This window comes from Zea mays, chromosome 10 (genome assembly GCF_902167145.1).
Source record: "Zea mays cultivar B73 chromosome 10, Zm-B73-REFERENCE-NAM-5.0, whole genome shotgun sequence".
Lineage (NCBI taxonomy): Eukaryota > Viridiplantae > Streptophyta > Magnoliopsida > Poales > Poaceae > Zea > Zea mays.
In genome coordinates, this window is record NC_050105.1 from 789,458 (window position 1) to 811,548 (window position 22,091).

The following is a 22,091-nucleotide window of genomic DNA, read 5'->3' on the forward strand; positions in this document are numbered from 1 at the left end:
TGTAGCATGCCAATAAACAAATGACTTGGACACCACTGACTACTGAAAAAAGACCAGAGTGCATCTGAAGCAACGGAAAGGTGATGGGCTGGTGGCCAGCACAGCAGCATTCTTGCCTCGAATGAATGATGATTAAGCTACTGAGCTCTTGAATGCAAAGACCACTAATGTTCGAAAATCCAGCTCAACCATAATCCTCTGTTTCTGGCCGTGCTCTAGTAAACCAATGTCAGCACTTTGTTTCCCTGAAAATCAGAACATTCGTCGAATTCTTAAGAAGGAATTAGACACAGTGCATTAGTGGATAATTTAGGTTTCTCATGGTCCCCTTCTCCCTTCGGAACCAGTACGGTTTGTGTTCCTTTTGTGTTTGTGTTTGTGTCTATGTGTGTGGCATGAATATATCAAAAAGGGGAATTTGCCATGATCAGTTTTGGCCTATCTATGCATGTACTTAAGAGTAAATTGAGCATTCTATTGTAAGCTACATAGTTACTCTCTCTCTTATTCTTTTAAGGATGCACTGGAAAGCTACATATTTTGCACAAGCCACATGTGTGCACACTTCAGGCATCAAAGGGGCCCATCATATTGGCCTATCAGTGCATCAACACAAATAATTGAGATACGACCTTTGAAGAAAATCTGCTGAGAAACGTTGAGGTAACACCATAAACTAACACATTCTATCTTTAGTTTGGTTTGGTATCTTAAAAATGACCTACTCAGACTCAGTGCTAAACCATAGGCCCCTTTTCTGCATTATTCCTTCTCTAAGCATAGCAAGAAATGCATGGCTCCAATGAGAATAAGGTAGTGTTTGGTTCCAGAGCTACTTCGGATGGAGCGGCTCTGTTTGGAAGATTTTAGGGAGTCGGATGGTTCAGTATTTAAGCATAATCTTTCTTTTTTTTATAGTCACTCTGTCCTACGTGGAATTAATCTAAACAACAACAAATTGAAAGCGGAGCGGCTTTGTCCAACCATACTCCGTCTGAAAAAAAAACATGAACAGTGAGCAGCAGAGAAAGAGAAGAGAATGGGTACCATTATTACTGGAATGTACACCAGCCAGCTGATTTGGTTGAGCCTTACAAGGCTGGTAAGATCTGTAGCAGTAGTTGCAACCGAATGGTGGTCCGCTTGGCTTCCTGCACAAGTCCAAGCATAGCAGCAGTCCGTGTTTAAGAGTGCAAGGCACGTATTAGTTGGAAGGTTGGCGTTGTGATTGCCATGTTAGACGGTAAAATGAACTGAATGCTGGCATATATAATATAAACACAGAGGGAAGCTCTGATTTGGTTCACCAGCAGACACTAGCAATTATGATATTCGTTCGCTGCAGCGCGGATTGGAATGCACTTTTATGGACGACGACGGATCAACCTTACCTGCCTGCCTGCCTCAAACTCTGCATGCAGGGTTGTGCCTGCAATTCATACAGCACTTTAGCAGGGAAGGTAGAAGAGCAACATCTAGCTAGAGTAAGCATGTCTGAGTAACACTGTTCCTGTCGGCTGACTCCTGTATGCTCCACACACACAAAAAAAAGCAACAAAACCAAATAAATTCAAATTCATATAAAAGAACACTAATATATATGATACAAAATGAATATTATTAGATTGATTATAATCTGTACTTTTTATGGAGTGAGTGAATACATTCTATATATCTATCTATCGGGATGCTGCAGTCCATTGCGGTGACAGTGCAAGTGGAGTCCACCACACCACACCACACGGGGCCAACCTAGCAAGAAATGTAGCATGTTGTGCCAGCTTCAACCACCGCCACCAACCATGCATGTTGTTTAGTCCTAATTACAGATCAATATGTAGGACATTAGACGATCAATGCAAGAAATGAACAATATCATGGAATTAGATGCGCTCTCATGTCAGAAGATGGACAAGACCAGAGGAGACCGACTACCTGCAACTGCGAGGCTACCAGGCAAGGAGTATGTCACTCAAGCCTTAAGGCCAGGCAAAAAGAAAAGAAAGAAGAAAAAAGGAGCTGTGTCATCTCTGCCTGTCAACTCGACAGCTCCTCACCAAACCATATATATATGCAGAGATAGGGCATGCATGACATTTCCAAGGGTGACCTATCAGCGATGCAGATTGCAATGAGATCAGGTGCATGGAGAGCCCCCCCTTGAGCTTACGCTACTTTTCTTTTTCCTGGCCATTGAAAAAAGAGAGGAGGAGAGAGCCAGTCCCAGAGCTTGAAGAGAACCAAACCATGCTTTGCTGGGCTACACGCCTTCTGTTCTCGGAGCTGCGGCCCGTTTCTTTCCCATCTTTCCACAAAATGAGGCCCAAGAGGACGCTTTCACCATCAGAATCAGAAAACACTGCTTCCGATTCGCCAATCAGAATACATACAGATACAGCAGCGCTTGTCGACGACAAGGACCGCTTGAGTTAAGGTCTGTTCCACTTCCACCTATTTTTAACCCATCGTCAATTAATCATTGCTCCTGGTAAAGAATTAGATCACCAAAACACTACTAAGCAAAAGCTTTTTCAGAGGTGGCGGTAGAGAGAGACGGTTGGCTCAGGAAAGCTCCTGCGTGCACCGCCGACGCAGCAGCGGGAGTGGTTGCAAAGAGAGATCATTACCTGATAGATCAGTAATAGAAAACTAAACATAGATCTATATTCTATCATGTTTGTTTTGGTCTGGTGCTCTGCTACTTATTAATGCAAATTATCTGATCTCGTCCATCTCCACACACACCCATCACCTCCAAGTTCCGATTCAACAAGTATTCTATCAACCGTGTTGAGAGGGTAATTACACGGAATAAATCTTAAACAAGTATTGTAACACCGCCTATTCAATGATTGATTTGTTTCATTGATTTAAATATGCAGCTTGTGGTATTATCTAATCTATATTGTATTTGCAGACCAGCTTTTTTCCAGGTCTCCTCTTAAACTGTTCTATGTGTGAAGCAGCACTTGTTAATTGTGTTTTTTAGGTTCAAATTTCTCTTACTTGTCAATGACTCCTCCTAACATTTTATGTTTTTCTAAATATTTACACTCTTTTATTTTCTTTTCCTTTTTTATCAGTGCCCCAATGCTCTTTCTTTGACGGCAGAATGTAAAATGATATTATGTTCTATTTGCTCAGAAAGCCACAACAGTAAATATGAACGTCATGCAACTCGATCAGTGGAATTTGATTTTATTATTGTAGATACTATATTTCCTTGTCCCAGCAGATGTGGTTAAGAAATGTCTGCATCTCACTCCCGCAAATAATTCTAGTTTTAAACGTATATGTTAGCGTCTGGAGAGATCGTATCCTTGAAAGTGGCAAGACGTAATTAAGAGCACATGAGTGTCTAAACTGGTTTATACAAACTGGGGTACTTCGAAACAGATCATTTTATACTCTAGTTTTTTTTCTAGAAACTTGATTTTATAAGAGACCAAGGAGCTGGTACTCCGTATGCCAGGTAAATTACGTATTGTCCTTAGTTAGTTTAATAGAAATTTACCACTGTTCCTAGGTCTATACATATGATCCTCTCGATGTCGACTCTAATTGTTTTAAATGTTTAATTGTTATTTAAGAGTGCTGACTTGTCACATTGCTAACCGCAAATGATCTGCAACCTCTCCAACTCTCTGCAGAGAATGTAGTCCGGTCAAGTGCGATATACCCCTAGGCACCTTAACTCCAGGAAAGTTTTCTGTGTGCAGCATATAAAAGCGTAAGACACCTCAGTTTTGCTACATGCTTGGGTAAAAGACTGTAAAGCACTTGCCGCTGCATTGCTACGATAGACTGCAGCCAATCAGGACCAACAGAACTTGCGAAGAGACATGGATTGCACACCAAAGCGTTCTTTACCATTGGCAAGATGATGGATGGCATCATGCATTCGGCAACATTTCAGTCGTCCGAAATCATCCTTCGTCACCAGTTTGTCTGTCGTAGTAGGCTTCGGTTCACAAGATCGTTCGAGTATGGAAGATAGTGCGCAGTGTAAGAAACCGTTCCTTAACTCGTATGGAAGATCCTCCAAGCTGATTTGCATCAACACATGTTTCTACTAGACATCATCTTACCCAGCAGTTTCAACTGCTGCGAGTAGCAAAACCAGTTTGCAAACACTTGCCTACCCCCTCTCTCCTACAGAGTACAAGTATATTAGATAATATAATCCAGAGCAACAAATTCCCAAGCACACGAAATATCGAGCGATTAGTGCCCCCCGTGTTACAAGTAGAGCTAGCTACACATTGCTACCATACCTCGCCGGTGGTTCCAGTAATTTGCTTCTGTACAAGAAAAAAAAAAGAAAGGCCATATCTGCTTTGGTTTTTACTCCAGCTCGGATTCCGACACCTCTTCCTCTACCAGCTCAAAGGCATCGATATCTGCAAAGTATGCTCTCTGCTTCTCCAAAAGGTCCTCTAGTAAGTTGGGTGTGCTTGCAATGGGCCGCTTCTGTTTCAGAAATGGCAAGCAAATCTTATAAGTGCAGCTTTAAGTGTACTATAAAACTGCAGTCGTCCAACCTTCAAACATTTCTTTCATCATATTTATATGTGGCTCACATAAGTGTTCCAGAATGGGTGGACTTATGCAAAAGGGCACGGGTGTGAAACTTTAACACATCACAGACCTTATGGCAGGCCCGGCAACTACTACCACATGGTAAATCAAGAGTTTGTGACTGTAGGCATAATGGAGTTTGTGACCGTAAGCATAATGGCATTTCATTGTGTAGACGGTAGACCCATCAAGAGAGCACAATGGTATACGCCAGGATACTTGGTAGGGTCATTATGAACCAATTCACTCAAATTGTGGCCCTGCTTACCTTTCTACCTTCATGACAGGGAACTGATGCGGAGATGGGCCGAGTATCCTTTTTCCTGAAAGATCAGCGAAATTATATAGTTCAGTAAACGAAATGCGCTCAGAATGTAACTGTTAGGTATCGGTGAAACAAGATGGACTAAAGGATCCCTGAAGTCCTCATTTCTGAATATCCTGTGCATGTGAGCCCTGAGACTATATGATATATGCAAGTTTGTACTGTCCGAATTGCAAAGACATAACAACACAAACTCTAGTCTATATCACTATATGTCATTTTGCAACAAGCAACACAAACATTTAAGACATTGAAGTATTACAGCAATTCCATCCTATGAAAACAATTAGAATGGAAAGGCTTCATACCAGTCTAGGAGAACCAGGGCTTGAACTCTGGTTAGTGGTTACCAATAAGTGCATTGGAACTGAACATTGGCATAGTAAAAGGTCAATGAAATTATGTGACTCGCACACTGGATGAGCATACAGGATGCAGTACAACCTTAAGCATGGTGGAAGGTGATTCAGACTCGTTATGATACTGTCACACCCGTTTCTAAAGGGCAGAGCCAGGTGCATAGCATATGTGTGCCAGGATCTATTTCCACACATATGTTGACGTCACAAGTGTAATATACCAAAAGAACAATGCATAAAAGCGTAAATAACGATTATATTAACATATTACACTTCGAACAGACATAATGTCTTAACCTTTATTCATCAAAGTATAGCGAAACAGGGACATCCATCCACAGGAAGATGACCGGGGGTATCACTAGACTAGCATCCATGGAGTTCACCATCAAAATCTTCATCTGCAAACTTCTGATCAAAATTAAGCAAGGGTGAGCTCACTTATGGTCGGGGCTCAGCAAGTGGGGGAAAAACTAATGCAGGTATAACAAGGTGAGGCTGAGGTTGAGCTGTAAGCATTTTAGTTGGTCAACATTTTATTATCAACACCTGATTACTAATAAATGTGAATCCCAAGTATTCCCATTAAACAAAGGTATAAGAGTATATCAAAAACACTTAAGTGAAACCACTTAAGCAAACCATTGGCAGATCATCGGATCTCGATTTATTTCCATCTTCAAGTTCAATTATCATGTGAGGAGTCCAGGCTGCTCATAACCGTGAGCACGGCTGATATATCAGTTTTACACTCTGCAGAGGTGGTACAACTTTACCCACAAGCCGTGTATCCCCTCTAGCCTGGGTCGGCCAAAACCCGTAAACACTTCCGAGGTGAGTGGCTAGGGATCCACTATGAGGCTTTCACAAAATACACTTAATACGAAGCAACCCACTAAGGTTTCTAAAGACGATGGTGGTGGCCCCCTGGGTGAGGTACCTTAGCCAAGAATACGTCCCCATGTTAACGTGGGCTGCCAACACCTACCGCTCCCCCTCTTGCCCATATTTCAGGTAAGGTTGCCAGGCACTAAGCATATAAAGCTAATTACCAAAGCCAGAGCCATGATAGCACTCGTGGTTGCACTGTTTTCCCGGGTGGTCACTCCATGTTCCAATTAATATGCAATAATCTTGTTTAACCATCGGGTTAACAACAATAATATAAACTTACCATTTTGGAACATTAATATCATAAGCGGGAGTGACTGCATAAAGTTAAGTTGTAGCAATAGCATAGCTACGAAGGTAAAGTATAATTCCCAGGTTTGATCAAGGAATAAGGTTGGAAAGGTTATCTAAATAGGTAACCCGTCAAAATTATGCATATATATCCAAAAGAATAAACTTTATTAAATGTATTGTTTGGGATCAAACAGAGTATGCAGAGGGAGAAGTCCACTTGCCTTGCTTATAGAAAACTTGAGGTTCTTCCACGGATAGGAATAGATCTTGATTCTTAACTACTAGATCAACCACTGAATATCACACAAACAAACAAGAAAAACAAACACCACTCAATAACATACAACATTCACCATACGTAAAGCTAAAATAAGAGCATTCGTTTTTCAAAAAGATCGCAAGTAATGGCTATAACATGAGGGTATTCTTTTCAAAAATGTGATCTATACTTTATAAAACAAGACATGAGCTTAAAAATATCTTAATTAAAATATACAAATATTGCGTTCATCAATTTTAATCTTTTATAAAACGTCATACGCGATACGTCTAAGATAAAGGGTTTATAAGATGATAAAACACGTAATAACAATATTAAACCTTTTTAGCTTTTTAGAGAAGATATATGTTATATATCTAAGGTTAATGAGTTATAAAACACATTATTAAACATTACTTTTATAACAAGTCTCATAAATAGCTTAAACAACTTTTTATGTGAAAATGTCATAATTATATTATTAATCACCTATTTAAGATGAGTTAGGTTATGGGCCTTAAGTGCATTTTCATGCAAACGATAATAAACAAATAACTATCTTTTAATTTCATTAGAAACACATAGCCTATATTATTATATTCGAAGTCAATATATAAAGTAACATTTTAGGTTATAAAAGAATATGAACACTAATTATTTTATTTTATTCTTTAGGGAAAACTAAGTGGTATATATAAATAATATGGACTCAATTTGATGGATGGATTAATCATGCCTAGAAAACTAATTAAGTTATTTTCAATTGGCAACAAATGATCTAATTAATAAGAAAACTATGTTCGAGAATATAAACTATCCTTTCTTTATTATGGAGGTGTGAGCACCTAATTAAGTCATTCTAACATTATTAGAAAACTATATTCTTTTCTTAACGTGAATAAACAATATTTATGCTTATAATCATATAAAAAAACTTTGATTAAAATCTAGAACACACTTTATGCAAAGATAACCATGCAATTATTTATCTAAATGTTTTTGTTACAAAAAAGGTGATCCACTCTTTTTCTTTATCTAATTATCTATAAATGAATTGATTATAATAACATGATCTAAAAAAACAATTTAAGAAAATATGTGAACTATTGAAATCACTAATTAAATGTGTTTATAACATAATTGTGAAACTAACAAAGCCATCTCTAATTTGGTTTCCAAATGTACATTTTATAATAAACATTAACATAGATCCACACATAAATAAAGGTAGACTAGGAGAGGTAGCTAATAAATTTACACTTTTGTATACATATACCACTATAGATAATTATATCTTATTTCCTTTGTTATAAAAACATAAGGCTATAATTCTTTTTTTTTAATTTCTTAATTTAAGAACTACACATTACAACAAACATAATACAAATTAATTTCCAAAAACATGTAAATTGTTGCAACTATAAATTTAAACTGATTAACGCACTAACAAATTATTATTTAATTTGCTTAGATATCGAATACACATAAATTGATTATAGCAAACATAATTCAAATTCATCTGCGAAAACATGTAAATTATTGAAAACATTAATTTCAAATGTTTAACATAAATTTATGAAGTTAACAAATTAATATATAATTATTTTAGTCTCTCATGCACATTTCAGAATGGGGAAAATTGTAGCTGTGGTTAGTTCAAAATTAAACGTAGATGATAGGAGGTAGCGTATAAAAAAAAACTTGGACATTTCTTTTACCTCACATCGAGAAACAGCAGGGGCCAGATATCGCGATACAACACAAGGATCCGGAGCGTAGAACTTGGCAAGGCGGCGATGCAATGAAGAACGACGACAGCGAGGGCACGACGCTCCGTGAAGTTTCGACGAGGTGCCGACGTCCCGACCGGCGACGGCGAGCAGCGAGGTTGGTGTAACAGCCGCACGGTGCAAGGCACAGACAGTGACAAGCAGGACAGCAGCTCGACACGGAGACGATGGTGAGTGGTGAAGGCGAGTGTTGCAGCAGCCGCAAGGTGTGGTGCATACCACGCAGGCGAGCTCCGTGGGGTTTTATAGGCTGGCGAGGGAGACCGAGGGGCGTCGATATAATGGCTATTGAAGGTAATGGCTATTGAAGGCACTGTAAATCAGAGAAATACTTGAGCAACGAAAGAAGAAACTGTTGTAGCGGAGAAAGGGGAGGGAAACAGACAGCGGCAACATCCAAAGAGCGCGAGGAAGCGAGGGAACGAGAGGAATTAGGACCAAATTAACACGGATTTAATAATCAATTAAGCGCTGCATTCACCTATGGGAGAAATGACAGCTCTAATCTCCATTAATGGTGGCTAAGAAACTGTAGCTGCATGGACGCGGGTGTCGGGCGTGCATGGCGCGGCTTCGGCTCGGTCGAACTGGGCGGGTCGGTGCGGCGTCGATTCATGGCGGTGTGCACTGCGGAAGGTGAGAGGGCGAGGAAGTGGGGCGACACTTGAACTCGCAAGCACGGACAGACTGCAGTCGAGCGCGGCGCTTTGCCGGCTGAACGCGTGGACTGGAAAACGAACGGAATCAAGGAAGGAGAAGAATACTACCTGGGCGGGGCCCACCTGTCATAGTCTCATGTAGGGTATGAAGAGGAGCTGGGACGCTGCTTTGGCTGAGTGGGCCAACGTTCAGTTTTTTTCCAATTTTCAAATGTATTTCCTATGCTCTCAGAATATACACGTGTATATAACTATATACCTTTCAAAAGAATGATTCCACAAATAATATGCACCAAAATAAATATTTATTTCGCAGAAAATATAATTTTCTATGAAAAGTCTATTATTTAAATAAAATGATCTTCACATAAGGGGATAAAATTAAACAAAATAGAATTCATACAGATACTTGCAAACTAAAATTATTAACATACCACATACATATTGCCTTTAAAATTTAACCATTCATTATTATTTTATAAAATGAGATTTTTCACAAAGTTCAAATCAAACAAAACATATGTTTCGGCATGAATGCATCAAACACTTGACAATATTTTATCTAATCAAGAAATTGTTCGATTTATATATATTACCATTATATTATTAGAAATCATAAGTATTTTTCCTTTCTACTGAAATTTAATAATTCAAATAGGTTTGTTTGCATTTGCTAGATTTAGGGTGTTACAAAATCTACCCCATTAAAAAGAATCTCGTCCTCGAGATTAGGGAAGGCTAGCAAGAAAACAATGGTGATATATGGTTACTCGTAGGTTCTTGGTTCACACTTTAACTCTTCTAAATATAAGGGACTTATTGTTTCTTCGCTCCGCAATGACTACTAATCAAGCGATCTTCATCATCGTACTTATAGCTGGTTGGTCTTCTGAGTTATTGTTTGGGTCTTGCTTCACCGTCTTCTCCTTTAGTCGGTCTAGACGCTTCTTGGGGCATTCACGAATAATATGTTCTTCATTCTTGCAGTAGAAGCAAGCACCTCTTGCTTTGAGTTCTTTGCGAGTCAACTTTGCTTGACCAACCGGGGGTGAGGGTTGATTGGGTGTCTGTATCTCAAATGGCTGAGCCTGACTTGATTCTTCTGTTTGGGTATCAATGTGTTTTGGGGCTTTTGCTTGTGGTTGGGGTGGACTACTCATGTATCCAAACATTTTTCTATTCCTTTTGTTGTTCTTCACGATGTTGATAGAAGTTTCTGTGCATTTTTGTTCATATACCATGTCTGGAGACTGAGATAGCTTTATCTCGGGGGTGTCCGGTAGTGAACTCTTCTCAGGACAGTTACGAAGGTAGTGATCTTCATGTCCACATTGATAGCAAGCTTTTCTTGAAGTTATTTCTTGACTTTTTCCATGTTTCCCTTTTTGTTTCTTGGACCTAATGCGACGACGAGGCTGAAACTGTGTGTAAGTAATAGTCCATCCATCAATGTAACACTCATGTGTTTCTTCTTGGGGTTGGGCATCCTTGTGATGTTTCTTTTTTTGGAATACTTTGCAATTCATCAACTGGCAGTGCATTTGCTATTAGTTGTTCTTGGGAAGACCATTGCCTTTTTATACCAGAAAATAAAATCCGGTTCTTCTGTTTTGTAGTTTTATTTTCGTTCGTACTAATTTGGCGACAAGGAATTCCATAGTACTCACAACATGTTCCAAGATCATTTGTCTGTTGGTGTGCATCCTTTTGTTCATCAGTTGTTTCATTTCTAGTGACGTTTCGACTTGCCAACACTTGCTGGTATGAGGAGGTGAGTTGCGATACATTGTGTATTACAAGAGCTTGTGCATGTAACAGCTTTTCTAAGTCAACTATCGAGGGTGATGTTGGGGTTGATGTCATATGGTTATCGGTAGTCTGCTCATGTGCTATAAATTCTGCTAAATCAACTTGTTGGAGTCTAGCTACCACTTGAGATGTTGCTTGTAGAAACTGAGCATGCGCCTTCCTGAACTGTTCCATCTGATCCTTAGCTGGAGGAGTTGCCAACACAATGTATTCTTTGCACTTAGTGACATCACTTGTAGTTGACATTCCAAGGTCTGACATCTGTATGGGTATGGAAGAATGGAAGGGATGAAAGGGTTGAGCAAAGACGAATTATAGAGAGCAGAGAAAACCCATCTATCTAAGGTTTTTCCTAGCTAACTTATGTCATTGTGGACAAAAGTCACACAAAACCACAACAATCATTACAAAGAAGCAAATCAAACATAGTCACAAATATAACTAACATGAACTCAAACATATCAGCACAACACAATCCAATTCTACTCATTCAACCAAAACAAAAGGTGAGACAAGGTTTGGAATAAGAAAGATATTATAAAGTCAAGGAGTCAGGTAAGAATTATCAAGGAGTTAGACAAGACATATATGTCGGTGGCCAATAGTGAAATAAAATAATCATGAACTATTAAAGTTAGGATAAATGATACAACCAAGGATATAAAGTGAGTTAGGGAGAAAGCATTATCAAGGAGTAGAGAGCCAAAGGTTTCATACATCAAGATAGATATTGCGCAAGGGTGGCAATATAATGGCACGAAAGCAAAAGTATAAGAATTCAATAGGGAGAAAACATTATCAAGGAGAGAAGTAGAGAGACAAAGGGTTCAATATATCAAGGTAAATATTGTCCAAGGATGACAATACAATGGCAAGAAAACAAGAGTAGAAGAAATCAAGAGTTATATAACAATATTATGGATTAGAAAACAACTACCATATAACATCGTCCTTACCGATCTAGTCGAAAACTTAGCACTATAGAACTATCCTATCAACCTAACCAAGAAGAATGGTAATAGATCCAAGAGATCTATAACGAAACTTCTTGTGGGGCGGGGATAAGACAGAGAATGGGGCATCTTCCATAGCTTCTAAAGGGTACCTTCCGGTAGACTTCACTTCAAGTTCCACAATCCTAACTTGATCATCTTGTAGTGCTTCCGAGTAGAGTCTTCTGATAGACCAAAATCAGACTTTGAAGAGTTGAAAATAAAAGAGACGAGTTTTAATATAAAGTAAATTTTAATGGAGGAAAATATATCAAGCTTTGAAAGACTAACTGGGTTTCCCATTTCTAACTAATCTAGCGACCTACGGTCACATTGCTTTGATACCACTTCTGTCACACCCGTTTCTAAAGGGCAGAGCCAGGTGCATAGCATATGTGTGCCAGGATCTATTTCCACACATATGTTGACGTCACAAGTGTAATATACCAAAAGAACAATGCATAAAAGCGTAAATAACGATTATATTAACATATTACACTTCGAACAGACATAATGTCTTAACCTTTATTCATCAAAGTATAGCGAAACAGGGACATCCATCCACAGGAAGATGACCGGGGGTATCACTAGACTAGCATCCATGGAGTTCACCATCAAAATCTTCATCTGCAAACTTCTGATCAAAATTAAGCAAGGGTGAGCTCACTTATGGTCGGGGCTCAGCAAGTGGGGGAAAAACTAATGCAGGTATAACAAGGTGAGGCTGAGGTTGAGCTGTAAGCATTTTAGTTGGTCAACATTTTATTATCAACACCTGATTACTAATAAATGTGAATCCCAAGTATTCCCATTAAACAAAGGTATAAGAGTATATCAAAAACACTTAAGTGAAACCACTTAAGCAAACCATTGGCAGATCATCGGATCTCGATTTATTTCCATCTTCAAGTTCAATTATCATGTGAGGAGTCCAGGCTGCTCATAACCGTGAGCACGGCTGATATATCAGTTTTACACTCTGCAGAGGTGGTACAACTTTACCCACAAGCCGTGTATCCCCTCTAGCCTGGGTCGGCCAAAACCCGTAAACACTTCCGAGGTGAGTGGCTAGGGATCCACTATGAGGCTTTCACAAAATACACTTAATACGAAGCAACCCACTAAGGTTTCTAAAGACGATGGTGGTGGCCCCCTGGGTGAGGTACCTTAGCCAAGAATACGTCCCCATGTTAACGTGGGCTGCCAACACCTACCGCTCCCCCTCTTGCCCATATTTCAGGTAAGGTTGCCAGGCACTAAGCATATAAAGCTAATTACCAAAGCCAGAGCCATGATAGCACTCGTGGTTGCACTGTTTTCCCGGGTGGTCACTCCATGTTCCAATTAATATGCAATAATCTTGTTTAACCATCGGGTTAACAACAATAATATAAACTTACCATTTTGGAACATTAATATCATAAGCGGGAGTGACTGCATAAAGTTAAGTTGTAGCAATAGCATAGCTACGAAGGTAAAGTATAATTCCCAGGTTTGATCAAGGAATAAGGTTGGAAAGGTTATCTAAATAGGTAACCCGTCAAAATTATGCATATATATCCAAAAGAATAAACTTTATTAAATGTATTGTTTGGGATCAAACAGAGTATGCAGAGGGAGAAGTCCACTTGCCTTGCTTATAGAAAACTTGAGGTTCTTCCACGGATAGGAATAGATCTTGATTCTTAACTACTAGATCAACCACTGAATATCACACAAACAAACAAGAAAAACAAACACCACTCAATAACATACAACATTCACCATACGTAAAGCTAAAATAAGAGCATTCGTTTTTCAAAAAGATCGCAAGTAATGGCTATAACATGAGGGTATTCTTTTCAAAAATGTGATCTATACTTTATAAAACAAGACATGAGCTTAAAAATATCTTAATTAAAATATACAAATATTGCGTTCATCAATTTTAATCTTTTATAAAACGTCATACGCGATACGTCTAAGATAAAGGGTTTATAAGATGATAAAACACGTAATAACAATATTAAACCTTTTTAGCTTTTTAGAGAAGATATATGTTATATATCTAAGGTTAATGAGTTATAAAACACATTATTAAACATTACTTTTATAACAAGTCTCATAAATAGCTTAAACAACTTTTTATGTGAAAATGTCATAATTATATTATTAATCACCTATTTAAGATGAGTTAGGTTATGGGCCTTAAGTGCATTTTCATGCAAACGATAATAAACAAATAACTATCTTTTAATTTCATTAGAAACACATAGCCTATATTATTATATTCGAAGTCAATATATAAAGTAACATTTTAGGTTATAAAAGAATATGAACACTAATTATTTTATTTTATTCTTTAGGGAAAACTAAGTGGTATATATAAATAATATGGACTCAATTTGATGGATGGATTAATCATGCCTAGAAAACTAATTAAGTTATTTTCAATTGGCAACAAATGATCTAATTAATAAGAAAACTATGTTCGAGAATATAAACTATCCTTTCTTTATTATGGAGGTGTGAGCACCTAATTAAGTCATTCTAACATTATTAGAAAACTATATTCTTTTCTTAACGTGAATAAACAATATTTATGCTTATAATCATATAAAAAAACTTTGATTAAAATCTAGAACACACTTTATGCAAAGATAACCATGCAATTATTTATCTAAATGTTTTTGTTACAAAAAAGGTGATCCACTCTTTTTCTTTATCTAATTATCTATAAATGAATTGATTATAATAACATGATCTAAAAAAACAATTTAAGAAAATATGTGAACTATTGAAATCACTAATTAAATGTGTTTATAACATAATTGTGAAACTAACAAAGCCATCTCTAATTTGGTTTCCAAATGTACATTTTATAATAAACATTAACATAGATCCACACATAAATAAAGGTAGACTAGGAGAGGTAGCTAATAAATTTACACTTTTGTATACATATACCACTATAGATAATTATATCTTATTTCCTTTGTTATAAAAACATAAGGCTATAATTCTTTTTTTTTAATTTCTTAATTTAAGAACTACACATTACAACAAACATAATACAAATTAATTTCCAAAAACATGTAAATTGTTGCAACTATAAATTTAAACTGATTAACGCACTAACAAATTATTATTTAATTTGCTTAGATATCGAATACACATAAATTGATTATAGCAAACATAATTCAAATTCATCTGCGAAAACATGTAAATTATTGAAAACATTAATTTCAAATGTTTAACATAAATTTATGAAGTTAACAAATTAATATATAATTATTTTAGTCTCTCATGCACATTTCAGAATGGGGAAAATTGTAGCTGTGGTTAGTTCAAAATTAAACGTAGATGATAGGAGGTAGCGTATAAAAAAAAACTTGGACATTTCTTTTACCTCACATCGAGAAACAGCAGGGGCCAGATATCGCGATACAACACAAGGATCCGGAGCGTAGAACTTGGCAAGGCGGCGATGCAATGAAGAACGACGACAGCGAGGGCACGACGCTCCGTGAAGTTTCGACGAGGTGCCGACGTCCCGACCGGCGACGGCGAGCAGCGAGGTTGGTGTAACAGTCGCACGGTGCAAGGCACAGACAGTGACAAGCAGGACAGCAGCTCGACACGGAGACGATGGTGAGTGGTGAAGGCGAGTGTTGCAGCAGCCGCAAGGTGTGGTGCATACCACGCAGGCGAGCTCCGTGGGGTTTTATAGGCTGGCGAGGGAGACCGAGGGGCGTCGATATAATGGCTATTGAAGGTAATGGCTATTGAAGGCACTGTAAATCAGAGAAATACTTGAGCAACGAAAGAAGAAACTGTTGTAGCGGAGAAAGGGGAGGGAAACAGACAGCGGCAACATCCAAAGAGCGCGAGGAAGCGAGGGAACGAGAGGAATTAGGACCAAATTAACACGGATTTAATAATCAATTAAGCGCTGCATTCACCTATGGGAGAAATGACAGCTCTAATCTCCATTAATGGTGGCTAAGAAACGGTAGCTGCATGGACGCGGGTGTCGGGCGTGCATGGCGCGGCTTCGGCTCGGTCGAACTGGGCGGGTCGGTGCGGCGTCGATTCATGGCGGTGTGCACTGCGGAAGGTGAGAGGGCGAGGAAGTGGGGCGACACTTGAACTCGCAAGCACGGACAGACTGCAGTCGAGCGCGGCGCTTTGCCGGCTGAACGCGTGGACTGGAAAACGAACGGAATCAAGGAAGGAGAAGAATACTACCTGGGCGGGGCCCACCTGTCATAGTCTCATGTAGGGTATGAAGAGGAGCTGGGACGCTGCTTTGGCTGAGTGGGCCAACGTTCAGTTTTTTTCCAATTTTCAAATGTATTTCCTATGCTCTCAGAATATACACGTGTATATAACTATATACCTTTCAAAAGAATGATTCCACAAATAATATGCACCAAAATAAATATTTATTTCGCAGAAAATATAATTTTCTATGAAAAGTCTATTATTTAAATAAAATGATCTTCACATAAGGGGATAAAATTAAACAAAATAGAATTCATACAGATACTTGCAAACTAAAATTATTAACATACCACATACATATTGCCTTTAAAATTTAACCATTCATTATTATTTTATAAAATGAGATTTTTCACAAAGTTCAAATCAAACAAAACATATGTTTCGGCATGAATGCATCAAACACTTGACAATATTTTATCTAATCAAGAAATTGTTCGATTTATATATATTACCATTATATTATTAGAAATCATAAGTATTTTTCCTTTCTACTGAAATTTAATAATTCAAATAGGTTTGTTTGCATTTGCTAGATTTAGGGTGTTACAGATACCATTGTGCCCTTTTTAAGAAACAACCAACAGATAATGATTCTCACATGCAATCAGGAATGTGCATCATGAAATAAAAAAATAGGTGCACTTATCTGGCTTCTAGTTGGCACACAAACTAAAGACAACGGTAGTGATAATTGGCCAATGCTAACGGGGGAGGTCTGTATCACCCACAAAAGAACCTACTACTAAGCTAACAAGTTCCCAATCACAATCAACTGTGACAAGTTCCCAATCACAATCAACTGTACAGCCTCACAGCGAGAGACACCAACACTGATGAGGCTGAATTGAACATACACCAGCGCAGATGACATGTACTGGAACCAGGCAAGTAAAGTAATCCCACCTGCTGTGGGTCCTTGCAGATTTCCCAAGCGGGGGGCAGCTCGCCGTGGCAGCGACCGGTTCCTTGCCCTTGTTGTTGGCGGAGGCGGGGTTCCTCCTACACCTCTCTTGAGCCCCAGTGGTCCTGCGGTGAACTGTGGAGATGGTTGGCGATTTGACCACGCTGTGCTCCTCCTCGAAGACTGCAAACGAAGAGGAGGTACCAGAATTAGAAATCCCAGCCCAATGAGGACGAAGACATGCCACTACCATCCTACCACAGCCGGTTGCAGCGAATCGAGCACAAAGCGCCAAAGCGGTGCCGTAGCTTCACTCACCAGCGGCGGAGGAAGGCTTGGGCGCGGGCGTGACGGAGGCGGAGGAGGAGCAGGTGGAGGAGACCGCGGAGACGTCAGAGGTAGCGGGGAGGGCCCGGCGTGCTGTCCTCCTGGGCTTGCTCGGGGTCGGGGACTCAGCGAGGACTAGGAGGTTGGTGATGTCGCCCAGCGGCACCGCCGACGCCGCCTTCCGCTGCCGTTTGTTAGCGCCGGTCTTCGGGCTCGTCAGGGATGCCGGGGGCCTCGCAGCGCTTTTGGGGGGGCTCATCGTCGGGGTCGCGGAAAGTGGGGAGAGCGGTGGATTCGGAGAGCGGGAAGAGGAGCGAGGAGGCGGAGATGTGCAAGCTTGTAGGGGAAGGTTGGAGAAGAAGGGCAGTCTTGTGTTCGTGGACCGACGTGGGCTTCAACTTTTATGAATTAAGGTGGGTATGACCCAACACGTTAATTCCATAAGTTTTGAGGATTTAAGATTTACTGGGCCTATTTAATACAGCTTCCTCAGTTATTATTATTTTTTTTTTCAAAATTTCAGACACAAACTTCATCTTGACATAATAAAATATAAAAAATAGGTCCTGCCCCTTTGGGCAGGATGCGCCCGTTTGAAGAGAAACCAGGAACATGTATGTGATTTATGAATCCAAATATTATATATTTTCTTTGTTCTAGATTTTAAGATGTTTTTGTCATGTATGTTGACAATGTATATGTACATACTCCATTCCAAAAATATAGAGTACATAGCGAAAACATTTTTGCCATGTTTCTTGACAGGGTATATCTAAAAACTTTATTCCTAAGTATGGTGTCCCTGTCTAACTTAGCTAGAACTGTACCGCAGTGGATATGATCTTGCTCCGACATACGCAATATTTAAGTAATATATGAAAACGCATCCTATGATTTTTTCTATCTATCAATAACTGAATGTTTTGCTTGATGAATATGAAGTAGGTCATTGTCGCATCAATAATTAACGAGATAAAGTCATTTTTTTTCTTTTCTTTCATTGGATACTCATTTGCTTTCGGTTCAACCTTATGTAATAGAATCTTATGGTTCAAGTTGGCTTTTAGTTTAACGTTATGTAATCGAATCTTATTGTTCGAGTTGTTCAAAGGTCCATCTACGCAATTCTTCTGAATTTCAAATAGTATCTAAGATATTTTGTTTTTATTGTATAATGTTTTCAATAAAATTATATTATATTGCTATTAAGTTTATATTTTTTTAAGATTCCTTGTCGAACCAAATATGACATAGCAACAACCATAACTTCATGATGGTTTTTACACATAGATAAATAATAATCTGCCATCACAGTGAGGATGAACCCACCGTTGCCTAGAACATATTACCAGGCCACTCAGTTCAGAAAAGGCAGCATCAGATGGCACTAGGTTGCCAAAAAATTATTCAAGCATATGCTAGTTAGACTTATGCCATGTTTGGTTTCTTTAGTCTAGGGACTAAAGTTTAGTTAGGGGGCTAAAGTTTAGTCCATAACATGTTTGGTTTTAAGACTAAAATTAGTAAGAATATACTAAATGACTCATAAGAAAACTAAAATGGCCTTTAACATTCTCCTGTTATTAGTACAATTGAACTAAATAAGGGACAAATGTGGAATTAATATGGTTTAGTCTCTTTTAGCCACATCTCGAGGGACTAGGGACTAAAGCAATTTAGTCCCTGTTTTAGTCCTAACGTTTGGCAATTGAGGAACTAAATGAGACTAAAATGCAGGGACTAATTTTTAGTCCATCAAACTGATAGTCGCCTAGAGGGGGGTGAATAGGGCGAAACTGAAATTTACAAATATAAACACAACTATAAGCCGGGTTAGCGTTAGAAATATAAACGAGTCCGCGAGAGAGGGTGCAAAACAAATCGCAAGCAAATGAAGAGTGTGACACGCGGATTTGTTTTACCGAGGTTCGGTTCTCGCAAACCTACTCCCCGTTGAGGAGGCCACAAAGGCCGGGTCTCTTTCAACCCTTCCCTCTCTCAAACGATCCCTCGGACCGAGTGAGCTTATCTTCTCAAATCAAAGCTGGGAACAAAACTTCCCCGCAAGGGCCACCACACAATTGGTGCCTCTTGTCTTGATTACAATGGAGTTTTGATCACAAGAACAAGTGAGAAAGAAAAGAAGCAATCCAAGCGCAAGAGCTCAAAAGAACACGGCAAATCTCTCTCGCTAATCACTAAAGCCTTGTGTGGAATTGGAGAGGATTTGATCTCTTTGGTGTGTCTAGAATTGAATGCCTAGCTCTTGTAAGAGGTTGAGAAGTGGAAAACTTGGATGCAATGAATGGTGGGGTGGTTGGGGTATTTATAGCCCCAACCACCAACTTGACCGTTGGTGGAGGCTGTCTGCTCGATGGCGCACCGGACAGTCCGGTGCACACCAGACATGTCCGGTGCCCCCGCCATGTCATCAGTGTCGTTGGAATCTGACCGTTGGAGTTCTGACTTCTGGGCCCGCCTTGATGTCCGGTGGCGCACCAGACATGCACTGTTCACTGTCCGGTGCGCCAGTATGGGCGACTCTGACTCCTGCGCGCACTGGCGCGCATTGAATGCCGTCGCAGGTAGCCGTTGGCGCGAAGTAGTCGTTGCTCCGAGGATGCACCGGACAGTCCGGTGCACACCGGACATGTCCGGTGAATTATAGCGGAGCAGCCTTCGTGAATTTCCCGAGACTGGCGAGTTCTTGAGCCGCGCCTCTGTGGAGCACCGGACACTGTCCGGTGTACACCGGACAGTCCGGTGAATTATAGCGCGCCGGCTCTGGATTTTCCCGAAGGTGAAGAGTTGGAGTGGGAGTCCTCTGGTGCACCGGACACTGTCCGGTGGTGCACCGGACACTGTCCGGTGGCACACCGGACAGTCCGGTGCGCCAGACCAGAGGAGCCTTCGGTTGCCTCTTTGCCCTTTGTTTGAACTCAACACTTGATCGTTTTATTGGCTATGTGTGAACCTTTAACACCTGTATAACTTATACACTGGAACAAACTAGTTAGTCCAAAGATTTGTGTTGGGCAATTCAACCACCAAAATTATATAGGAACTAGGTGTAAGCCTAATTCCCTTTCAATCTCCCCCTTTTTGGTGATTGATGCCAACACAAACCAAAGCAAATATAAAAATGCATAATTGAACTAGTTTGCATAATATAAGTGCAGAGGTTGCTTGGAATTGAGCCAATATAAATACTTACAAGATATGCATGGATTGTTTCTTCATCTTCAACATTTTGGACCACGCTTGCACCACATGTTTTTTTTTGCAAAATCTTTTGTAAATCTTTTCAAAGTTCTTTTGCAAATAGTCAAAGGTAAATGAATAAGAGTTTGCAAAGCATTTTCAAGATTTGAAATTTTCTCCCCTTGTTTCAAATGCTTTTCCTTTGACTAAACAAAACTACTCCCCCTAAATAAAATCCTCCTCTTAGTGTTCAAGAGGGTTTTGATGAATCAATTTTGAAATACTACTTTCTCCCCTTTTTGAACACAAGAAGATACCAAATTGGCAATTGAAAATTATATTTTAAAATTAGTTGGTGGTGCGGTCCTTTTGCTTTGGGCTCAACCTTTCTCCCCCTTTGGCATGAATCGCCAAAAACGGAATCATTAGAGCCCTAAAGATTACTTTCTCCTCCTTTGGTCATAACTAAAAGAGTGAAGAGTATACCAAAGCAGGAGTCCTTTTGCTTTGCTCTCTCCCCCTAGGATAAAGAGCGGCTCGGAGTGACGGCGAAGGATGAGTTGCGGAGTGGAAGCCTTTGTCTTCGCCGAAGATTCCAATTCCCTTTCAATACACCTATGACTTGGTTTGAAATAGACTTGAAAACACATTAGTCATAGCATATGAAAGAAACATGATCAAAGGTATATTCATGAGCTATGTGTGCAAGTTAGCAAAAGAAATTTCTAGAATCAAGAATATTGAGCTCATGCCTAAGTTTGGTAAAAGTTTGTTCATCAAGTGGCTTGGTAAAGATATCGGCTAATTGATCTTTAGTATTAATGTAAGCAATCTCGATATCTCCCTTTTGTTGGTGATCCCTAAGAAAATGATACCGAATGGCTATGTGCTTAGTGCGGCTATGCTCGACGGGATTGTCGGCCATTTTGATTGCACTCTCATTATCACATAGCAAAGGGACTTTGGTTAATTTGTAACCGTAGTCCCGCAGGGTTTGCCTCATCCAAAGTAGTTGCGCGCAACAATGACCTGCGGCAATATACTCGGCTTCGGCGGTAGAAAGAGCGACCGAATTTTGCTTCTTTGAAGCCCAAGACACCAAGGATCTTCCCAAGAACTGGCAAGTCCCCGATGTGCTCTTCCTATTAATCTTACACCCCGCCCAGTCGGCATCCGAATAACCAATCAAATCAAATGTGGATCCCCGAGGGTACCAAAGCCCAAACTTAGGAGTATAAGCCAAATATCTCAAGATTCGTTTTACGGCCGTAAGGTGGGATTCCTTAGGGTCGGATTGAAATCTTGCACACATGCATACGGAAAGCATAATATCTGGTCGAGATGCACATAAATAGAGTAATGAACCTATCATCGACCGGTATACCTTTTGATCCACGGACTTACCTCCCGTGTCGAGGTCGAGATGCCCATTGGTTCCCATGG

General features: G+C 39.6%; 1 protein-coding gene and 1 long non-coding RNA gene across 2 annotated transcripts; one reads left to right on the forward strand and one right to left on the reverse strand.

The window, feature by feature from the left end:
- Positions 1 to 2,086: 2,086 nt before the first annotated feature.
- Positions 2,087 to 3,045, forward strand: LOC103640650 (uncharacterized). Its single transcript, XR_559804.2, has 2 exons — positions 2,087 to 2,434; positions 2,536 to 3,045. It is a non-coding gene; the product is annotated as an uncharacterized lncRNA (long non-coding RNA).
- Positions 3,046 to 4,007: 962 nt separating this feature from the next.
- Positions 4,008 to 17,798, reverse strand: LOC100278017 (uncharacterized). Its single transcript, NM_001151434.2, has 4 exons — positions 17,439 to 17,798; positions 17,123 to 17,303; positions 4,847 to 4,901; positions 4,008 to 4,470 (listed from the first exon to the last, which is right to left on the reverse strand). The coding sequence occupies exons 1-4, from the start codon at positions 17,704 to 17,706 to the stop codon at positions 4,345 to 4,347; spliced, it is 630 nt and encodes a 209-aa protein (NP_001144906.2). The 5' UTR covers positions 17,707 to 17,798; the 3' UTR covers positions 4,008 to 4,344.
- Positions 17,799 to 22,091: the final 4,293 nt, after the last annotated feature.